The sequence below is a fragment of the Mytilus trossulus genome, unplaced genomic scaffold (genome assembly GCF_036588685.1).
Source record: "Mytilus trossulus isolate FHL-02 unplaced genomic scaffold, PNRI_Mtr1.1.1.hap1 h1tg000210l__unscaffolded, whole genome shotgun sequence".
NCBI lineage: Eukaryota > Metazoa > Mollusca > Bivalvia > Mytilida > Mytilidae > Mytilus > Mytilus trossulus.
Window position 1 is genome coordinate 846,384 of NW_026963310.1, and position 22,840 is coordinate 869,223.

Genomic DNA, 22,840 nt, shown 5'->3' on the forward strand with positions numbered 1-22,840 from the left:
AAGATAGCCTAGATATACAAGACCTAGATTTAAGCCTAGAGATGTTGTTTGAGGAGTCAAAGGAGATACAACTTAACACACCAGAGAACACACCAGAGGAGGTAATGGGTAGTGCAGAAACGATCAGCAGGATAGAAGAGATTATCGTTGATCGGGTGACAGCAGCTAGCATTGCAGTTCCAGTGGTCATTAACAAGGTTGCGAAGAAGGCAGTTATTGACACTGGAGCAGAGGTGACGGTTCTAAGTGAGAAGTTGTATAATAAGATTCCTGAAAGTAAACGGCAAAAACTAAGGAGAGCAGCAGGAAATTGGGAAGTTGCTGAGGACGGAAAGAGCTTTACAACAGGAGGGATTAAAGAGGTAGAAGTTAATTTGGGGAGTGAAACCTTCAAATGGCCAGTTTATGTAGCGCCCATTGGAGAGAACAAGTTATTAGGCTGTGACCTAATTGATGAAATGAAAGTAGCCAGAGTCGGAAAAAGGAAACCAATTCTGAACTTATCATTTACAAAGAAGCGGACAGAAGTGAGTTCCTGTCAACTAGAAATTCAATGGTAGAGCCAGTACTGGCAGATACCGAAAAACCATGATAGCATGTACATGTATGCAGGACAAGCATCTACATGTATATAAGGACAATATTACTAGTGCAAGTTATAAGGGTATACAGACGGACAAGGTCGCTGTCCAAATGTTGCCTGAACTGTTGCAACATGTTGCAGAAGAAAATGGAAATATAACAGTAGAAAATATAACTGTTACAGAAGAAAACATAAAGGTTACGGAAGAAAATGTAATCGGTACAAAGGAAATTGTAATTGTTCTAGGTACACAAGATGATGAAAATGTTCCAGTTACTAAAGAAACTGTAAATGTTATAGTTACAGAAGAGGATGGAAACATGTTCTGTCAGGAGGAAAAGATAAGTCAACCGAAAGTAAGTTTCAATAAAACAGATTTAGACCAAACTAGGAATGAACTTTGGAATAAAAAAACATGTGACTCGAGATACACAAAAAGATTGGAGGAAACGGAAGAAAGAGCAGAAGAGTACACATAAGGAGGAAAGAACAGACGAGGACACAGAAAAAGACAGGAGAGGAAAACAAAAAAGAGACGAACCAATAATACAGTGAAGTTGTGGAAAAAGGAAGACGTCGAAAATTCTAAAAACATTTATATATATTGAAAAGACACAAAACTAGACATTTGTTGATATTATGTATATGATTGAATATTGTTTTGTATGCCTTTGGTACAATTTTATCATTATTTTAAAATACGTGTCATAGATCGTGGTAGGTTATTACGATATTCGTGATTTAGACAGGAAGAAATTTTCTCAATTTTAATTTCTATTGAGACAGCAGGTGCTTGTTTAAATTTTGCTTGATTGCATAATGAATTTATATTTCACAGTTATTTAAAATTTCGAGACGAAATTCTATTTTGACGGAGGGCAGTGTTGTGAACGTTAAATACCGCGTCAGTACCTTTTAGTAAACGTAACGTCGTTCCCGGCAAATTTGATAGTTGCCGATTTAACGTTACGAAATTCCGCCAACATGTGGCGTTCGGATAACATCTTTGTTTTCTAGCTTGTTATGAATCCTACATTTCTTTAGTTACTTGTATTTACATGCATTATATTGTTGAATCGGTGTCGAGACTTATATGACATCGTGTTTGCTTTCTTTATAATTCATATTTATTTACGCACTGACAGTTGTTTACATGATAAATCTTGACCGGTAGCGAACTATTTTCTTACACGCAAGGGTAAGGCGTGCTTAGGACTATAAAAACCGGACTTTTCTGATAACGAAACGCATTTAAACTAAGCTTAAAAGATTCCAAGAGGTAATTTCGCATACACGAAAAACACATTCAAACGTTTTAACATATTGTATTTCATGTACCTGTATTTATTATTATTGATAATAATAATTTCTTATACTTTTAAAAGTTGTTTAGTTATTATTTAATATCCAGACACCAAAGATATTGTTTTGAAATTAAAGATTGGCAACCATCTTTACACCCATGATGTGTTGGTTCAGATTCCATTAAAATTTTCTGTATAGTTTAAGAGATGAAAGAGCTAAATTCATTCAAGTGAACTTACCCAGATTTTGCCACTTATTACATAATAATTGATTACATAATGATTGCATAATAAAAATATTGCATTCATTTAAAAATATTGATCTTTTATCTATCTATATATACCTCTTTATTATTTCATATGAATTCATAAGAAAAATACAGCATTTCAAAGTTTGATGATTGGAAGTAAACAAATCTTTGTATTGTGCTACCTTAAAACAAAGTGTCAACTCTCCATACAAAATGTGTTTCAGTTAGCACTGGACACGCGTATAAATTTACCCCTTATAAAACACAACACATTGGTAAGGAAAATTTAAAAGATATCAACATACAAAGAAATTGAAATTCAACGATTGCAATAGATTTTTAAAACATTTAAATCTAACTAATTGCTTGTATTTGTTTTTGTATAGACAATGAAATTAGGTTCTTAATACTAATTATTGAAGATTTAATCACTTTGATAGGTCACTAGTATATCACATGTTCAAAGGGCGGAGAAAAATGGACAGTCAAATGCATAGGCCGAAAATAAACTGACAACTTCATATGAGGTCACTTGCACAGTATGTAACAAATAATATCTAGTTTTCCTTTTTAAATTATTGTCTTTGCTTTTTTATGCTCTCTTCTTATAAGCTGTAGCTCATTTATGTCTTCATATTGCCCATTCACATCTTATTTTACTATTGCCAAGACACATTGGTATACTGATGTTTGGTATTGTTCAGGGAATAATGTGAAAAGAAATCTGAATGATCTGGCTCTTGTTAAAATAAACTTATCTGAACTGGTATGATTTATTTCATTCCCGCCAAAAAAAGATTGTAAAATGAAAAAATGTGTCCATTATCAAAACAAATCATTTAAAAACAAAAAGGATCGTGTTCTCTTTCGAATAAAGCCCCATCCCATAAAAGGCAGTGACCTTCTAAAGAAGCAATTTATGATTTTCATGGTTTTTATCTCATTTTTTTTCATAAAAAGAGTTGTCATTCTTCAAAACCATAAATCCGGCGTCAAAGTACAAGTTTCTCATAGTATCACAAATATAGCAAAATGTACGTTTGATACACACAAAAAAGAAAAATGATTAATAACATAAAAAAAACTGTTTTATTACTTTTAGATACGAGATATCTCATTTGCGTATCAGCATTTTTTATTCTGTTGCCTGACAAAAAAAAGCATTAAATAATACCGTCCGTTGAAAAAAAGTAAAATCACAAAAATACTGAACTCCGAGGAAAATTCAGTCGGAAAGTCCCTAATCACATGGCAAAAGAAAATGACAAAACACATCAAAAACGAATGGACAAAAATTGTCATATTCCTGACTTGGTACAGGCATTTTCAAATGTAGAAAATGGTAGATTGAACCTGGTTTTATAGCGCTAAACCTCTCATTTGTACGACAGTTTCGTCAAGTTTCGTTACATTTACAATGATGCGTGAACAAAACAGACATTATAAATAAGATCGTCAAAATATGGGTACAACAGTCATCACTGTGTTACAATTTTGAAAATATGAAATAAGGAAGTAGTGTTTATAGAATATAATTTGTTGATGTGTCCAACATAAATATGATTCCCATCGCAAAGATTCCCATTAATTTTGATGTCACAATTGATAGTTATCAAAGGTACCAGGATTATAATTTAATACGCAAGACGTGCGTTTCATCTACATAATACTAATCAGTGACACTCAAATCAAAATAGTTTTACAGTAAAACAAGTACAAAGTTGAAGAGCATTGCGGACCCAAAATTCCAAAAAATTGTGCCAAATATCTGACACCACAATGGAATAGCAATAATTTTATTAAACTGCAAAGAGGTAAGCTACGATAGATATAGGACATGCATGGAAGAGATAAGTAAACATATGATTTTATTTCTTATTTAATAACAAACCTGTGCCTCTAGTAACTCCTTAGATTCCAACATTTTTGATAACTCTAAATTGTCTTTTTTCAGTAACATTTGAGTTATCGTTCCTGCAAGGGCTGGATGCATCATTTGAATCAACGGGAACAAACGTTGTCCTAACATCTGCTTATGTTCCTGTTGGTATGCATTGACCAACATGGCAGCATGCATTCTTATGTTGACATGACCTGTTATTTCTGTTCCAACAGTTGCAGGATATGCAGTTCTTGTCTGTGGTCTAGGCATATTGTAGAGTCCTAATAAACATGATTTTCTTAAATATAACCTTCTAAATACTAGTTATACATTTCCATGCTCTTAAAAAGCGTTATGCTTTTAATCTATGAAAGGGGGTATACTGCCACCAGATTTTGCATAGGCAATGTTAGATCTTCATTGAAAAAAAGTCCTCATTTTTCTGAACAAGAATTTTAAATTAAAAAATTCTAGTTTTTTGTTGCGGTAAAATCAGAAATTTAAAAAGTATCAGATCAAATGGTTGTTTCAGAATTATATGTAGTAAAGCGTGCAACGGTTTAAGATAGTGTAATGTTATTTAAAAGCTGATAGTCTTTCATATTTAAGACCTTTCAAATATTCGATTATAGCATTGGGTTAAAATGTTTCCAAAAAAAAAAGTTATACTAAATTAAAACATATCTTGTATTCGATGGATATGGATTCCGACCTTTTAAAAAGATGGTATTTTGGTTTCATTTGAAACTTCAAATAGCTTAGTGATCGGTATAAAGATTGGAGTGGATCGTGCAGTTCAGATAACGCCACCATCCAAGGTCTTTGTTATGAAATAGAGCAACAAATGATAACCCCTTATGATATTTTACAAGAAGGAGCTATTCATCCTTAAAAAAGGGACGAAAGATACCAGAGGGACAGTCAAACTCATAAATAGACAATAAACTGATAATGCCATGGCTAAAAATAAAAAGGACAGACATAAAAATCAATAGTACACATAACACAACATAGAAAACTAAAGAATAAACAACACGAAACCCACCAAAAACTAGGTATGAGTACTGATGAAACCCTTGGACAATTAAAACTAATAAACAAATTTGCATTTGTTCACATTGATTACATTTACCTGCCAAATGTAGGTCAAATCAGTATCATACTTAGGACTGTCAAACAGAGACATTTGGGGCCTTGTTTTACTGACTATGCGGTGTGAGCTTTGCTCATTGTTGAGGGCCGAACGGTGACTTATAGCTATTAATGTATTTGTCATTCAGTCTCTCCTGGAGAGTTATCGTATTGCCTATCATACCACATCTTCTATTATATACACAATATGTATCATATCAAAACACAAGTTTTTATACATAACTTGAAATACTTAGCCATTTATTATAATTAACAACGACTTTAGATAATTTCCGATTTTATTTGTATGATTAAACATCTGTACACAAAACATTATTTTATTTTTTTTAGGCTTTACGGATAATGATATTTCCTTGTATAGAAATATGCGTATGTAACTAATGTTCGTTATTTTTAACTGTGTATTGTTTTATTGTTATAAAAATTACATAGCTCCATCTCTTCACGAAAAAAATTGTTTTAAGTATTCGGCATTTATATCTGCTTCGTATTGAAACAACAATGAATTGAGGTTACAAGTGACAATACCATTCATTACACATTCACGGAAAATAGAGATTATCATATGGCATTTTCAACATTATTAATATCACATCCGTAGTAAGATGAGACACCAGTATAATCCCAAAAGCTCTTCACCAGTAATTAAATTAATAGAGGGTTGATACGGTGTGAAATATTAAAAATGCCATATCATAAGCATTTCAACATTTAACTCAAGTATATGTGTTTATGTGACATGACGTCATACAGATAAGGGGTTTGAAAAAGCATTGATAACAATGAATGATATTAATGACGTAAAATCATACAGATCAAAGGTGTTATAAAGCTCTTGCGACCGTGACTGATATCGATGGCGTAACATCATACAGATCAATGGTGTAATAAAGCTCTTGCGACCGTGAATGATATTGATGACGTGACGTCATACAGATCAAAGGTGTAATGAAGCCCTTGTGACCGTGATTGATATAGATGTCGTAACGTGATACAGATCAAAGGTGTAATAAAGCCCTTGCAACCGTGACTGATATCGATGTTATCATGGATTTCTGATACAATACGATTGCCTTAAAGTGTTTTACACCTACAATTCATCCGTATTTAGTTCTAAGCATATAATATATGTATGTAGTACACGTACCACCTGTTGGTGTGTGCTGTCTAAGCTGTGTATGCCATCTCGGAATTGGCCCTATCTGTTGGACCGTTGTGGGAGCATAGACATTCCGAACTCCCTGTGTCATTGTAGAAGACATACATCCCTGGTCAGCTGATGGGAAATTCGGACTCTGTATACTATCAAAGTGTCCCTATTATAAACATGATGAACCAAATACAGATGAAAACATCAATAAAAGACAAATACTGTCGAATATGTTAAGTTAGTAAAGTAGATGACAAACTGAAAACGTCAAACAAATGTAAACAAAATTCAACATAAAAAACAAAGACTGATCACAAGAAATCTTTCATAAAATCCCGTGGGTGATCTTGGTAATCTGCTTTACATGTTGCATCATTTGTGTTGTTCTAGTCCAGTCGATTTGTGAAACAAAAAAAATGATTAATGCATACAGTGAATTATAAATATGGCGAATAATGATATAATGGAAATGCATGTGTTCAAAAGGTCCATCATTCAATATGGCCTCAAAAATATCAATATTTGAAGTCCTCAGATGATAGTCCTTGTCATTTGTGATTAATATACCATGTGTTAGCAAACGACTGGTCTATATGGGAACTCTCCTGCAACAATCATCGATGCAAATGTGTAAAGGCAGTTTTTAGTTGTAGATGTGGGGGACACTGTGATAGAATGTGACAGACAGAGACAGCTACTGTTTGGTTTGACAAAACATGTAGAGCTCATTTATAATATGTGATATTTTTACAGCAATTGAGAACATTTGGGCAGATGATTTCCTTATCACATTACTTGTATGATATGATACTCATTATGCCTGCATTCAATGTTTTTTGAAAGTTGTTTCAGATAAATGACATTAACAAAATGATTTATCCTCCATCGACCAACTATTGTACAGTGATAAATGTTTGCTTTATCGTGCTTGTAAAAATAAAGTCTCCTGTTATCCCACTTCCATGTTGAGTTAACTGTAATATTGATATTGCCTTTTGCGACAATTATGATTTTAAAAAGTAAAGTTTTAAGTGTTGGATGTAAATTTCAGGATTTTCCAACAATGTACATACATTGTATACTAGTATTTATTTTTTCCTCGAATTATGACTTAAGAGCTATACATTGTACCTACAATGTACTTTGTCTTTAGATTTCAGGATTTTTCAAAATGGCCGCCATTCCATAGCTTATGGGTAACATTATCAGAATTTTTGTTCAACAAGACAATAAGTATTTGCACTATCACTATTTTATCAGGTTTCATGTCAATTTCTTCCCTGGATTAAAAAAACATGAATAATTTTAGGATTTTTTAGAAATTAAACATCTGCCATTTTAAAATAGCTGTCTCACCCGCCAATTTCGACTTTCAAATTGGGTCCATTGCTTAAAATGTTTTCGATGACATATACTACTACAATTCCAAATATCATGCTTTTACCACAATCTGAGCAATTTTGCAAAAAATCTGCACAAATCGGCTGGACTATTCATGTAATTACTTAATTGGTAATCAGTTTAAGGAGGCTCGTTGGTTCAAAAAATTCAGAAAAAAAACATTTTTTTTCATTGCTAATTTTGTTTATGACACTTTAATTGTTACTTTATCTTATGGAACAATATAAATAAAGCACCAAAAAAATCGATTCGTTTTGGCCCTAGATAACTTTTAAATATTCAAATCATTGTAAAAGCTCCAAATTGTCTCCCTTCGGTGCAATTTATTTGCATTAAAACTGAAATATCTGTGTTCGAATTTTCGGTGACCTATATTTTCTATTATCATTTTTCAACTAAGCTGTAATTAAACTTTACAATTGTAAAATTTGGGTGATTTCTGTCATTCAGTTCTACTTTCTTTTTCATTTCAATATTACCTATACTTCTCGTATTAGTTCAAGAGAAGAACAAAGTAACGTTACACAATTGCATGCTTATTGTGAAGTCTAAAATGAGCGGTGACCCTATTGTTTATCTCAATTTTCCATAAAGTATATTATAAAGTTCATTCATTAAAAAAAGATACAATAGCGAAACTATCAATTTAAGAAAAAAATCGATTTAAACACGAGATCTGTATCGCTTTGCTAAGAATTATGCATACCTTAGTACTTGAAATCGTTCCAAAATTCAGTCTGTCACATGTTTCATCACTACAGCTTTTGTTCAAAACAATGAGACTCTCGCACTGATTGTTTTCTTTCAATCTGATTTCCTCATTTTTGTCTATCATTTCCTCGTGTATCGCTGATGTATCCTGTACTCTGCTCACATATAAGGTTTTCTCTTGGATAATTATACCGTTAAGTTCTTCGACAGCCTAGTTAAATATTGAATAACTGAATGAACGCTACTTTGTGATAGACATTAAAGTAAAAGCCTACACTCCTCTGGTATGGGATAGGTGTGATACAACTCAACGTTCAAACAAAGTATAAATAAAGGCAATAGTAGTGTACCGTTGTTCAATAGTCATATATCAATTTAATTTAAACAAATCCGGGTCACAGACCAAACCTGAAGGCAACACCGTAATATAAAAAATGAAAACAACACGTTTAATAATTTAATGTGTTTTTCTGGATCTTCCTTTATCAGATAGCTCAAAGCCAAATATTTAAAAGCCGAGGATGTATAAGTACCGAAACAGTTGAAGAGCTTTATGAAAAAAAAATACATAAATAAAAGCCTTTATTCTGTTACCTTTTCTAAATTCGAACTCCGACTTCTATGAAACTGATCTTAACTGTACATATTATTGTGTGTTTGTTTATGTAACATTGGCTAGGGATATAAGGGGAGGGTGGAGATTTCACCAAAACGTTTGATATCAACTCATTGTCGCGCCTGTTTAAACTTATCGCCACGGTTGGTATTCTGTGTTCAGAACATGCATTTGAAAAAGGGAAAAATACAGTTTTTGATGAGGGCAAGGTCGCATTTTCTTTCTCAATTCTGTTGACCAATCAGGTCGATATGGATCACTTACAAGCAACGTAAAATTGCTTTATAGAATTTGAACAAGTACTTGTTCTATCAAGACTCGTTTGGCTGAGGTAAATCAGAATCATACGTTTGTTTTACAAAAATGTTCACTAGATAGAATATAGATCCCGGAAGTTCGCACTTGGAATATATAAATAACAGTTCTATATGTACAAGGATTTATTTCTTTAATAACAGTTGGTTGTTGTTGGATTTTTTTCTTTTTAAGATTGATATTGTTTTCTGTGTTACATAATGTTTGTGGGTTGTATTCCGGGTTAATTTTTGTACAATTGAAAAAAGAGCAAACATAAAATGAAGCGTTTTATTATTTGTTAATAATATCAAGAGAGATAAACAAATATAACAGATAGCAGGCGTTTCATCCGCATTATATATATATCTGACATACAATTCAACCGATTGGCTAACTTAACCAATTACTTCGTTAAATTGAGAGCATTTAATCACGTACAATCTTTAACAAAAATACCAGGTAAAAATCTTACTAGGATCATAACGCCTTTGATTTCAGAGACCATAAAAGAGCACTACACGGTGCATGTGTGCTAGCATGAATTAATAGTTGATGCGATTAAAAATGCTTTTCTAGCATTATTAAAACATGTTATAGTCGACTACGTCAAAATAACATTATATGCGAATTTCGATTTCAGCTAACTTGTATTATGCTGATATGTGGATATGTTGAATAAAAACACGCTGTGTTAGCTTACCTTTTGAGCGTCGTCTGACTTTGTATAACAAACAATCCCAAACCCAAAGTGTTCACTCTTGATATCTGTCTCTATCTACAAAATAAAAAAAAATGTTATCAAAAAAAATAAAACAGAATAAAGTACTATCATCAATTATCTGTAATGTCATATCATTGTTTGAACGCAGTCGTTTAAGTTCGTTACAGATTCCTACTGGTCGGGAATGGTCCGGATAGTTCGGCGAAGCACCCCGACAGTTAGGTGCGTGCCGTAACATTCGGTGAAACTCAGTCGATTTTGTCCAGTTGAATTACAACCGTGACTATGTCATGACAGATTCTGCTGTATCGGATCAAAATCCTAACAATCTTCTGTGTTTTCTGGATGGTGTCCTGTAAAAAATGAATGATCTAGAGAAATTTGTCATTGCTGTTTTCTGTCGATTGAGTCCAGATTGCATCCAAATCTTGTCGATTGCGAACCGTCTTTGCCGAAATTGTTTCGGAACAGTCCCGTTGTTTAAACGAAATTCGTCAATTATACCCACTTCAGAGTCCCGACAATTACAGAATACATTACGACTGAGACCAGACCAAGCCGTTTGCAATGCGATAGAGCGTACAGTGATAGAATTACGTTCCGACAGTACCTGATCATCCCGAGTATGTCAACAGTTTTCGAACGGATAACTTCCGTTAGTGTCGGTTCACTGTCTGGTCACTGTCGAATCTCTGCCGGATTACATTTGGTATAATCGGGACGCAGTCTTGACAGACTCGGTCGAATTTTACTATTCGAAATATACAAATCGAATTAGAAGCGGATTGAAAACGGGATTATTGGGACAAATTCGCTTGGAAACGGTTGAATATCGACGCTTCCTGGACAATATCTGATTGTTGTCGAGATTAAAACAAAAAATCTTTAATTTGATTAAAGTTTGAATTTCCATCTACGATTCAAAGGATCTTGATCAGACTTTTGACAAATTTTAATCAGGAATGGTCCTGTCAAGGACGGCAGTAAAAGTCGTGAATGTGTGACCCTAGCTGAAAGGGGAAAATGGTGGATTGAACGGGACTACAGTACAAATAAATGCAAAAACACTAAAGACAGAGAAATACATAAATCATTTTGACATATTGTAGGCTATATTTTTCAAACAGTCAATGTTGTGTTATTTTCTTCATCACTATCAAAACAAACAGATATTTATATTAACAGACATTTAACATGACACAATAACACAGTGGCAGGATGTGTTTGAGCTAAATTTTAACTGAGACATTCTAAAAGTAATTTTAAATTTTATATAACAACAATAAGAAAAAAACAGTGGTAAATGAAACAAAACCAAATCAGCCTATTTTCAAATTGCTCTAAACTCGTTCTGGAATAAGGGTAATCAACTCTGAATCAAATCTTTTATTACGTTTCCATTAATAAAAATCAAGGTTTACCTGTGATATAAAACAGGTTTTTACAACATACAGGTGATGATCGTTGTTGGTATTATGTGGTTTAAGGTTTATGACCCCTTCTGTAGCCATTTTTGTACAAACTTTTCAAACTTTAATTGTTTCAAAACGAAAAATAGAGATGCGCCATTTTTAAATATACCAAGGGGAAACTTGATGCAAAACATTTTTATTTACTGTTTTTTTTTTGCATTTATAGAAAAAGAGTACTTTGTGGCAAATAAACCAAGATTTTTATAGAAAATCAACAGCCTTTAATACAGCGATTTTTGTTATAAAATTTGAATAGTAGAATACTGACTTGCTTTTCATTGATGGACTAGTGTTTATTATTTACAAAAAGTTCTAAGTAACCAGAAAATTTCAAAACAACTCGTGTTGACTTACTAAAGTCGAGCGCACCCTTAAAGGTGTACTTGATTTGGTCCATATTTTTATTGGTTTTAACCAATAACTACATTAATAAATTTTAAGGAAATCAATGCTAGCACTGCATGCAATAATCCTATATCTATCAGTCATCAAATTGTCAAATATGAGAGTTAAAGGACAAAGGCTGTGGATTTTCTATAAAATTTCCATATGTTTAGCATTTAATCAACACAAGGGTACATAATCCTTAAGTGAACAGATAACTATATATTGAGAATGTGTATTTTGTAAAGTATAATTAAGGGAACTATATGTATAAAGGCCCTTGGGCTGATATTGATGTCTCGGGATGATACGACATATGATACGGATTTTGCCATGTATTATTCTCTATTTATCATATACTTAGACTAAATAACATTTGATTTTTACTGTATGATAATAGCATTAAAATAACGTAAATTCCTTATTTTTTTAATTGGTGCTTAGAGGGCTGATATGAAAAGTTTATCACATGATTCGAGTTTTATCACATGCCTTTCCGTAACGTTATCGCATGGCATTCCGGTGATACTCGACAAATTCCGGAAAATACACATCAATGCTACGTTTTCACTGAAAAACATTACAAAGTAGTGTACAAAACAATTATTTGGATACTGGAAAGTATATTTTGTAAAATAATGAATAAAAAAATAAAATAAAAAAATAATCCAATTATCAAATAAATGATTGTTTTTAAAGTTTCAAACATAATTTAGAAAGTTACTTAAAAAAAAGTTAACTTTTCCGAAAAAGTGTCAATATGTATACTTTAAATTATTTTTTTGTCGTTTCGTCCATATTAAAATGATTTTCTTCTCTGTTGAGGCATATGATAAAAAAAAGATTTTATACCGAATGTACCAAATTTGGGGTCCGAAATCCGTGAACCTATCACTCTTTGAACTTCTATTTTGGAACAACGTAAAAGGATGCAGCTCTTGGGCTGATATTGAACCTAGGGCTGATAATACATGCAATATGAAAAATGACATGTAATAATCTGATAATATCACTTATTGCAAAATACCATAGCACTATATATTAGTACTTTGTTATCTTTCCGTCGAAAGGTTGTATCTTCAATTAACAAAATGATTACACTTTATTTATTAATATTCATTTAATTTCTATTATTTCATGTCTAAAATTATAATGATAAGTATGTTCTATGAACAATTTGACGTCATTGTTCGTTAATTTGTTATGAAATGTTTGGTTTTACACTTATATAAATGCCTCTACAAAGTAACATATATTGAAAATATGATTGATATCAGTTTTGTTTATTATGATCGTTTTTGTTGGATTACAAATGTTTGATAGGTAAAATATATTGTATCTACCGCACTGAATAAAAAAAAAAACAATAGCTTGCATATCGGAATCATATCATTTTATTCTTTATCTTACTTATCACACAGATAAGTCAACATGGTCAATGATGTTTGCAGTATAAACAAATGTGATAATACCCTATAAAATTTGTTTTCTATAAAATGGATAAAATACTGTAAGTTAATGTAATTCAACATGTTCAAATGAGTGTGATTGTCTGAAAATGCCATTGTATATTGACTCGTATATCATGTCATTCTTTTCATTACATCCCAGCTCCTTTGTTCTAACAGGGGTGATCTGAGCCGGATCACCCCTACCAGATCACCCCAGTTTGAGTTTCTTTGTTATGCATGCTTTCCTTTGTTCTGTAACATTTTGGCGGGACTGTCAAATCCACTATAAAACTTATAATCAATTATACGGAAAAGACTATCAAAGTTCACGTAGAAAAAATCCAGTGTATATGCTGGGATTCGAACTCAAGACCTTTAGCATATCAAGCCACGACACATACCACTACACCAGGACGACTGGATACGAAATAATAGTAATTTGACATACTTAAAGGAAGCAAGATATTTTTATAAGTGGGGCGAGTTGTCAAACCTTTATTCAGTGGGGTTTAAACCTTTCTCGTTCATAACATGAATAAGTAAGTTTTCAGACTGATTGTTCAATTTAATTTTACACTTTTTCAAAAGTGGGGCGAGTCGGTAAACAAGAATGGGGCGATTTTTTTTATAAAGTATCAATATAGTGTGGGCCGATTGGCAAGTGGGGCGAGTTGACATTATTTGATATCTACTCATCGTGTTTGAGGGTCATTAAAGGTATGCATCATATAGTAATATATAAAGTTTATTATAATGGTCGTGTGGCACTCTAAACTAGATTTTATGAATTGTAAATTGTTTTCCGTCTAACCTAAAACAGCTGGGATGTAAAATAGTTATCCCATTCGGACTTGGTGTGTCAGTGTCGGGGTGATCTGACACTGACACACCGCGTCCTTATGGGATAACTATTAAATAAACACTTCAAAGAACATTCTTTAATTGACCAAACCTTCTTTAGAATTACATATATAAGGCGGAGTGACATCTAGTAATTCTACATTGAATAGACAAAATTTATGAATTAAATGAACGCGATAGTTTTTTTTTCAATTCTTATCTTTTATTTAGAGGAAAATCCTGACAAACACTAATTCTGACAATAATGAATTTCTAACTTATCTTTTCTACACTGTATATGTGTTGAATTATTAAAAAAAAATCTAAGCTTTCTACTTCCTGTTTTTAATCGCGTTGGTTGTATTTTGCACAACTTTTAATACTTATCGATTTATTTTTTTTGATGGACATGTGCTTTGGCCTCTCAACTTTAATTTTTCAATCTCTACTGATGAGACTCATGTAGATGAACCACGCGTCTGCTGTATACATTAATAAGTAAAATACCTAAAGCATTATCAACTGCATCAAACAGTTCCTTTGAATAGCTTAGTTACATTCAAAATATCATGTTTTAAGTTTGCCAATCGTTTACAAACCTTTACACTGGTAATTTTGCCATACGGCTCAAATATCTCCTTTAATTCTTCTTCCGACATCTTAATGCTGATATTTTTTACATACACATAGTTAAATTTCTTTGTCTTGTCAGCCATGATTTTAATGATATCGTCTTGGTGCATTTCTCGACTAACATAACTAAAAATAGAAATATTTGATGTTTCATGGTATCGATAACTCATTAAAACAGTGTCCGTTAAGTTGACGTTTTTACTAGTTTTGTTAAAAAAAATCCCTCAACAGGACAAAACATTGTGTATGTCTGAAAAAGTAAGTATTAACTAGCTCCTATTATTTACAACTTAATAACACATATTCAGTTGTCCAAACATAATCTTAAAACCATATGTTTTTAGTTGTTGATGATATTTGAACGTACCAAAAACCCAATTATTATCATATAAACTTACACTCTCATTCCATTTAGTAACATGCCTTTGGATCTGAGTATTGCATTTCTGGCTGCTTCTTCTGTTTTAAAAAGGACAAATCCGTAGCCACAAGAATCATACTCGTCACATATAACCTTCAAAGTTAGAAAATATTTAATCGTAATACATACATCGGAAAGTAATGATATATAATATGGTAACTAGTGCATGTAGTGGTTAGAGAAGTAGTACATAAAAAAGCAAACAATATCAAGAAAGCAATGTTAATCAGATATCAACAAAAAGACGAAAACAATAAATAACGGAAATTAGAACTTCAGCAACAACTTAATTGACAAGAAATGGTCAGCAATATATATTCAAAACAAGGTTAAATGGATTTAATTCCAAAGAGACAGCAACCCATAGCCAAACTCAAATGTAGTAGAAAATCAAACATGATTTAAGTATCATGTAGAAAATCTTAACAGCCAAATTATTTAGTAAGGATGTAAACCTCTGATGAGTCAAAAAAGAAGTAATCTTTCTCTAAACATGCTTTTTGGATTTATATTACTGTGAAAAATAGTTGGTGAAGAAAACATTATATGGTCGTGCAATTTTTTGTTTACAACGGCTCTTTACAAAAACCCTTTTTTAAAGATTTTTCCATTTTCATCAATTTTTACTCTTTTTGGGGGGCTATTACTGCAAAAACAAAATCACAGTTCCAAGATCAATTATTTTTCCAATGCTCTCAATAAAGATGTTAAACTAAAATGAATAGAATTAACTTACAAGGCCTATAAGTTAGGTATTATATAAGAAAATTTTGTCATATTCTGATTCTAGCAATTTTGTTAATTTGTGATTTTGTTTTAACAAAATTTTAAAACATTATTACTGAAAAACTGTTTATTGTTAATACACAATTTTTAAGAGTTAAGTTTTGTTATGATATTTATTAAATTCATTCATATTCTCCACTTGTATCATATGTTTTGGAAATAATTCCAAAACAAGATTTCAACGAGACTGAAACGTTAGAAGAATACACCCTTAAACAGTTTATTTGAACGACTTAACTGTCATACTATGAATTGTTTGTGCAACTGATACATTCAAAATGAAACCGAGATAGGAAACTACGTTTCAAGTGTGTATAGTAAATAGAATATATTTTATGTTGCTTGTCTTTCAATTTTGCTTTGTGTTTTGTCTATATACATTTTGGTGTTTCTTTGTTGCATATGTGACATTGCTCTGTACTTAGACATCCCGTCATTGTGTTATCGTTAAATGATAAATATGTATATTCTTGTCTTTAATTGTTGCTAATATGCTTGGACTATATGCCATTTTTGTGCTTCTTTGTTACATATTTGTTCGGCTTTCTTTGTGATTAAGATTTTTTTTTTAAATGTTGACTGCTGTAATTTTTACATTTAATGTGTGTTTGTTTTTTTCACTGTCATTCAAGTGAGAGGTTTAACTAGTTATAAAACCTAGTTTTATTCACTATTATCTACTTAAGAAAATGCCTGTACCATGTCAGGTATAGGACAGTTGTTATCCATTCGTTTGATGTGTTTAAGCTGTTATTTTGGCATTTCGTTTTAAAATTTCCTCGGAGTTCAACATGTTCAATATTTTTGTGATTTTACCTTACAGGATACTATATCACCAAAAGCAGAAAATATGTCATATAATGCCTTAGAATCCATGTTTTTGTCCAGATTCCTGATGAAAACATTGCCATCCTCTACCAACCAAATGATTCTGATTGGTTGACCTTTGAAAGTATCTATTGTTCTTTTGACTCTTTTAGCTGCAATATATATGTTTTTAAGTTTATACATTTTATAGATTCAATATATATTATAATTCAATATTTGGAGGTTATGTTGAACGCATCTATATCATTGAACAGGAGACATACCTCAGATACAGTTAAGTTTTCCCGATATCTTTACAACAAAAGAAATCATTAACGATTCACAATAATTATTGTGAACTTTCCATTTCTACCAAGCAACATTTCAGTAGCGCCTGCATGCGGAGTACATATCTCCCAGTTGATACAATAGTCCAGCGGTTGCATTTTCTGTCATGATTTCTATGATAGAGGGTTGCTGCTAACAAAGAACTATCAATTCAACTTTTTCAAGTGGTAAAGTTGAAACCATTCATAACACCATCTCAAAAGTCTTGGCCGTTATGGAATATCTGTTTCATAGATGACAACGAGTACGTTCCAAATGCCATTACTACAATCCCGTTTCCTTATCACCGAATGTGACATACCTAATACGACGTATTAGTTAACCGTAGACCGGGTTATACAAGTATAAGCAGTGGCGGATCCAGAAATTTTATAAAAGGGGAGCGCTGACTGACATAAGTGATGGGGCCTCTCCAGTCATGCTTCATTATTTCCTATATAATCAACCAAGAACGGCCTCCTCCCTTTGGATCCGCCTATGATAAGCAACACAACGAGAGCCAAATCTACAGCAGGATCTGTTGACACTTCCGGAGCACCTGATTTCGATACTCAGTTAATAGTTTTATATGCAGCGTTTTGAGCAATGTCGTTTTTCTGTTAGTTTATTAATGACGTTGTTATTTTTTGTTCTCAACTAATGAGTTTAAATATCACTATGGTACTTTCATTTAAAACATAATGTTCTATTGTTACCTTTCCGTTTCACGTCAGGGTGAAGTTTGGTGCGCCTGTTGACATGAATATCAATCATGTGGTCATTTTTATAAATTTCCTGTTTACGAACATAAGGATTTTCTTATTCCAGGCATAGATTACCTAAGCCGTATTTGACACATTTTTTTCGGAATTTTGGATCCTCAATGCTCTTCAACTTTGTATTTGTTTGACTGTATACTTATTTTGATATGAGCATCACTGATGAGTCTTATGTAGACCAAACACGAGTATGGCGTACTGAATTATAATCCTGGTACCTTGTATAACTATTAAAACATTCAAACCCGCTGCAATTGTATGCACCTGTCCTGTTAGAAGTGGTCGTTTGTTAGTGTGGTTCATAAGTGTTTCTCGTTTATCTTGTGTGTACAAAATGTCTTGGGGCCCTTCTTAGCATACAGTATTGTTTGAGCCAATGACTCCGTACTAAAGGCTATACTTTGACCTATATTGTTTTACATTTAACATATTGTGACTTGGATGAAGGTTGGGTCAAAAGCACTCATACAACATCTTTTTTGCAGGTTCGTATTGTGTGCTTCCTGTGTGACGTTTACAAAAATATGTGTGCTTGGTTAGCTCAATTTTCTTTACTAATTGTGTTTTCTAAACTCTTCTCTATCTAATTCAATTCCTTTCGTCGTAACACTTTATATTTACAACAACAATCAGTTGTAAAGTTTAAGTATATTATATACAATACTAGTAAATGAAACTGATTCAAAGTATTTCAGTAATTTGAAAATTATGATATCTACATTTTGGTTTTCGTATTTTATATGGACTCGAGCTGTGTCTCATAGTGGAGAACCCAATTTAGTGGTACAATATGAGAAATAGGTCGGTGCAGTGTAAAGTAATAATATCTAAAAAGGACAAACAAGATTTATTAATAAAAAATCAATGTATGCTACCGATTTCAGCACTTTTAAAGTGTATATTTGATTCAAATATACTAGTCAACAAAAGAAAGGATACAAGACTTTTTTCAAATTAAAGATGAAGTTTTTCGTTTAAAGAACCAATATTGAAGGTAGTAATACTTAATGACCATGAAAATTTAAATTTGTCCATTTGGCTTTCATGACGTCATTTGGCGAAATTTTACTTGTTTGACAAAATTCAACGACAATTTTATAAACAGAAGTTCATACAAATAACGCCACCAGCTCCTTTAAAGGTAAAGACAGTGTTTCCCATCAGTTCATACAATTTCTTCGTTTGTTTGTAAAGAAAAGTTCGGCCCCACAAGAAATCGTTTTAAAATGTCTACATTATCAATTGATTTACCATAGACAGTAGGCCTAAGACCACAATTAATGATCCCGCTTTTCCCGAATATAGTTCCCTTTAATTATAGTGTATTTTTTCTATATCTTTTTTTCTTTTCCTTTCCCATACATTTCTTAATTTTAGTTTTTCTGGGGTGGAAATGAAAGATGAGAGCTGATATAAACTTTTTGATGTTTTATTTTAACTGATTTTGATATGGAATGAGTGATTACGCCAGGTGCAAAAAGGTGATATTAACAGTTTTCGGAACATCTCTTGACTTGTCCATATGGGTATTGATGTGTATTTGCTAAATTTGTAAAATACAAAAGAGCAATCTTTCTGATTGTTGGATATATTTTTGGACTAGAACTGTATTTCACACACACACACAAAAATATTTAATGAAACAAAACGTTATAAAGAACTAATAGAGAATTTAATTGTGGGCTGTGGCCAGTTTGTGCAAAGTGAAATTCAAAAAACGGTAACAATTTTATAACTAATCCGAAAGGTTGCAAATTTACAGTGTGTTGTTTCCATATTTAAAGCATAGATTTGAGACAGGGAAAACATTATTTTGATATTTTTTAACATTTAAAAAAAGCGCTTTTTTTAACCAAATGTTTTTAAAAAACAATATTTCAACCAATAAGTTACAACATGAACATAACTGGATCTGCATATTAGATATTTTTAAACAAATTTAAAAATCAGTTAGTACTAAGAAAATTGTGTGTCGATTTTTGTATCCAACTTTCCGCAAAAATAGTTTGCACCTTATAATCGTTTCCACAGAATTAAGTTACTTTTCGACAGATTTAGATTTTCAGTATCATATGTGCATATATTATAAATGGAAGCTTTTCAAATCAGTGTATCTCATTTTGTTTCATATTCGATACTTTTGGATTTTATTCCAAAGTCGTGTGTCGTTTCTTATTTTGACTGGTATAAGTCGAAAGTTGCATTGATTATATCATCTAAAAAATGTGTGAATATCAAACCATAATGTGTAAAAGAGGGACGAAAGATACCAAAGGGAAGTCAGTGTAACATGATACAAAAGAAACGGACAGTGTAACATAAAAAAATCAAAATCTATATTGAAATTGCTTGCCTTAAACATACAATTCGAAACATAACACTCTTGAAATCTTACCATCTACTTTCTTTTCAAATTTTACAAAACCATACCCAAGCGAAAGTTTTGTGATTTTGTCTCTACAAACACATATCCATCGGATTGGCCCTGCTGTTAAAAATGCATCAAACAACTCTGCGTTTGTGACATCTGGATGTAGATCTACTATACACAAGGATGTCCTCGGGTTATCTTTGTCAGTTTTATCAACAGTCGTCATTTCCAGACGCTGTTTACTTCTAGAAAAGATATATAAGGTGTTTGATCTGCTGAACACTACCCTTAAGTAGTGGACGGTATGTACACTTTGTTTATTTTCTCTTTCGTATTGTAAGCGTGTGAAATAACACATCTATTTAATCTCAGACAATATATTGCAAAGTATGCCTGTGACCACCAATGTAATGTTATTTAGTCATTTAAGAAGGGATATTTCCAACTGACATTTTGAATAGAACAAAACTTGTATTGTTTTAACTGGTAACATGTGATCACTGTTGTTACTCTAATTACTTAATTGTGGATTCGAAAAGCCGTAAATATTGAAATGAAGGAATCGATGTTGATTTTTTTGCAGATGATACTTGTTTGGCTTGTCAATTCTCAGTCAGTTCTTCCCTTTAGATGTTAAGCAAAAACAATGATTGGTATTTATGAAACCTCGTTTACTCCTGCATAGCATAAAACTTGATTATCACAACAACAATTTTAACAAGTACTATATACCCTATCATGAAGAATTAAAGAGGAATTAGTGTTTCTCTTGACATTGAAGTAGAATTTCGTTTCTTAAGCTTGAATTTTTCTCAAACTTATCATATAAATTGCAAATTTATATAGCGGTCTTTTGAGAATTGCGCATTCGCATGGTCAAAGAATATTTCATAAAAACAAGAACATGCAGGTTGCCATAAAACGAACGGTACCAGTATTACTTCACAAGATGATTATAAGAAATGTAAATAATAATTCTCCAGTGATGCTCGATTTCAAAATATCCTATAGTTTAATACCTCACGCAGTAAATAATATTTAAAAGATTTCAATCTGTTAAAATGTCTTCTTTTTAATACTAGATGTTGTAAAATAAAATAATTTATTTCAGGTGTCAGTACATGATAAAACTATATTGGAACAGGTCTCACTGCCCATACACATAATTAAGAATCAGTGCTCGCTGCTTTGGATTCTTAAGTTTGCTGAATGTTGTGAATTTGTAGATATGCCATCCATATACTAGTATTTGTGTTTTTAATTTCACTCAGTTGTTTGAAAGCACACCTTCTCCTTTATAGATAATATTGAGACGACGTGGTGATTTCAAACAAATAAGTTTCCAATCATCAAGCCTGACATTATTTCGAGATCTGGTCCTCTCCGTATCTTTTTAGGAGGACGTGTTCATTTTTCAAGATATCATTTATTTGTATCTCCTAACTAATTATGTCAAAACACGAGACAAATTGTATTAAAATCTTGCGAATCACCAGCACATATACATTCTGTTCACATAGGGAATATATTTTAACATGAATTCAAGTCAGTCACAAACAAAAATGTGTTTTCATGATTTAATCAGTGTTATATTGACCAGATTGAAAATATTACATGGAAGTGCCTAGGAAGCAGAGTTATTATGTCTCACAAACCTTTTTATCTAATATGTTTCAGAGTTAAGTGAGACACTCTCTCTAAACAAGTACATATTTTGTGTAGGTGCCAGTTAAAGCCTTACTCTGGTTGTACGATTTTCACGCTGGGTTGAACACCCATCGGTTGCCTTGGGCTCATTTGATTAGGTTGTTTTCTCTATTCCCGTTTCTATTCTCTATTCTATATTTGTTGCAAATAAAAATGTCTCTTAAATAAATATATATTCGACTTTCGTTTCCATTGGTTTAACTTAATAAAAGTATGTGGTCTACTGAAAAGTGTCTTTAAGGATCAATTAAAAGTAGCTTACTTACATGTGTTGTTTTCAAATTACTAACGAGTGGTATCGTGGTTAAGTTCACTGCATAGGGAAACATTGCCAGATAAGTAATATACAGGAAGACAATTAACCAATAGCAGTACAATTTTAAAGATCTTAATTAGATGAATGATTTTCTATTTAAAGATATTTGTTGTGTACCTGTGTTTTATAGTAAAACAAAGCCATTGAATATACTCAACTACATAACAAAGTATTCAAATTTATTCTATATAAAATTGAAGTATCATGTGACTGGTTAAACTATAACACCGATATAGGTTTGCTCCTTTTTTTTACCGTTAGAATTTTCTTGATATTATGGGTTATCAGTGCTTAGCTACAAAACACATAATTATGGATACCATTAAATACTTACCTTTTTTTCATTAAATGACTACGGGCAACATCTTTTCAACTTTGAGTATTTACTTTCGTTTTTCAATTTGATAGTAAATCCACGTAAATATAAAGGGAAATAATAAATTTAGTAAATAACGGCGGGAAAATTTGTACATTTATT

The 22,840-nt window shown here is 32.1% G+C and overlaps 1 protein-coding gene across 1 annotated transcript; it reads right to left on the reverse strand.

Moving 5' to 3' along the window:
- Nucleotides 1-4,017: 4,017 nt before the first annotated feature.
- LOC134700924 (polyadenylate-binding protein 1-B-like) lies at nucleotides 4,018-22,770 on the reverse strand. Its single transcript, XM_063562074.1, has 9 exons — nucleotides 22,697-22,770; nucleotides 20,364-20,584; nucleotides 16,872-17,035; nucleotides 15,247-15,362; nucleotides 14,815-14,974; nucleotides 10,048-10,122; nucleotides 8,430-8,645; nucleotides 6,320-6,488; nucleotides 4,018-4,301 (listed from the first exon to the last, which is right to left on the reverse strand). Exons 1-9 carry the CDS (start codon nucleotides 22,705-22,707, stop codon nucleotides 4,018-4,020), a joined length of 1,416 nt encoding a protein of 471 aa, XP_063418144.1. The 5' UTR covers nucleotides 22,708-22,770.
- Between the last annotated feature and the right edge of the window lie 70 nt (nucleotides 22,771-22,840).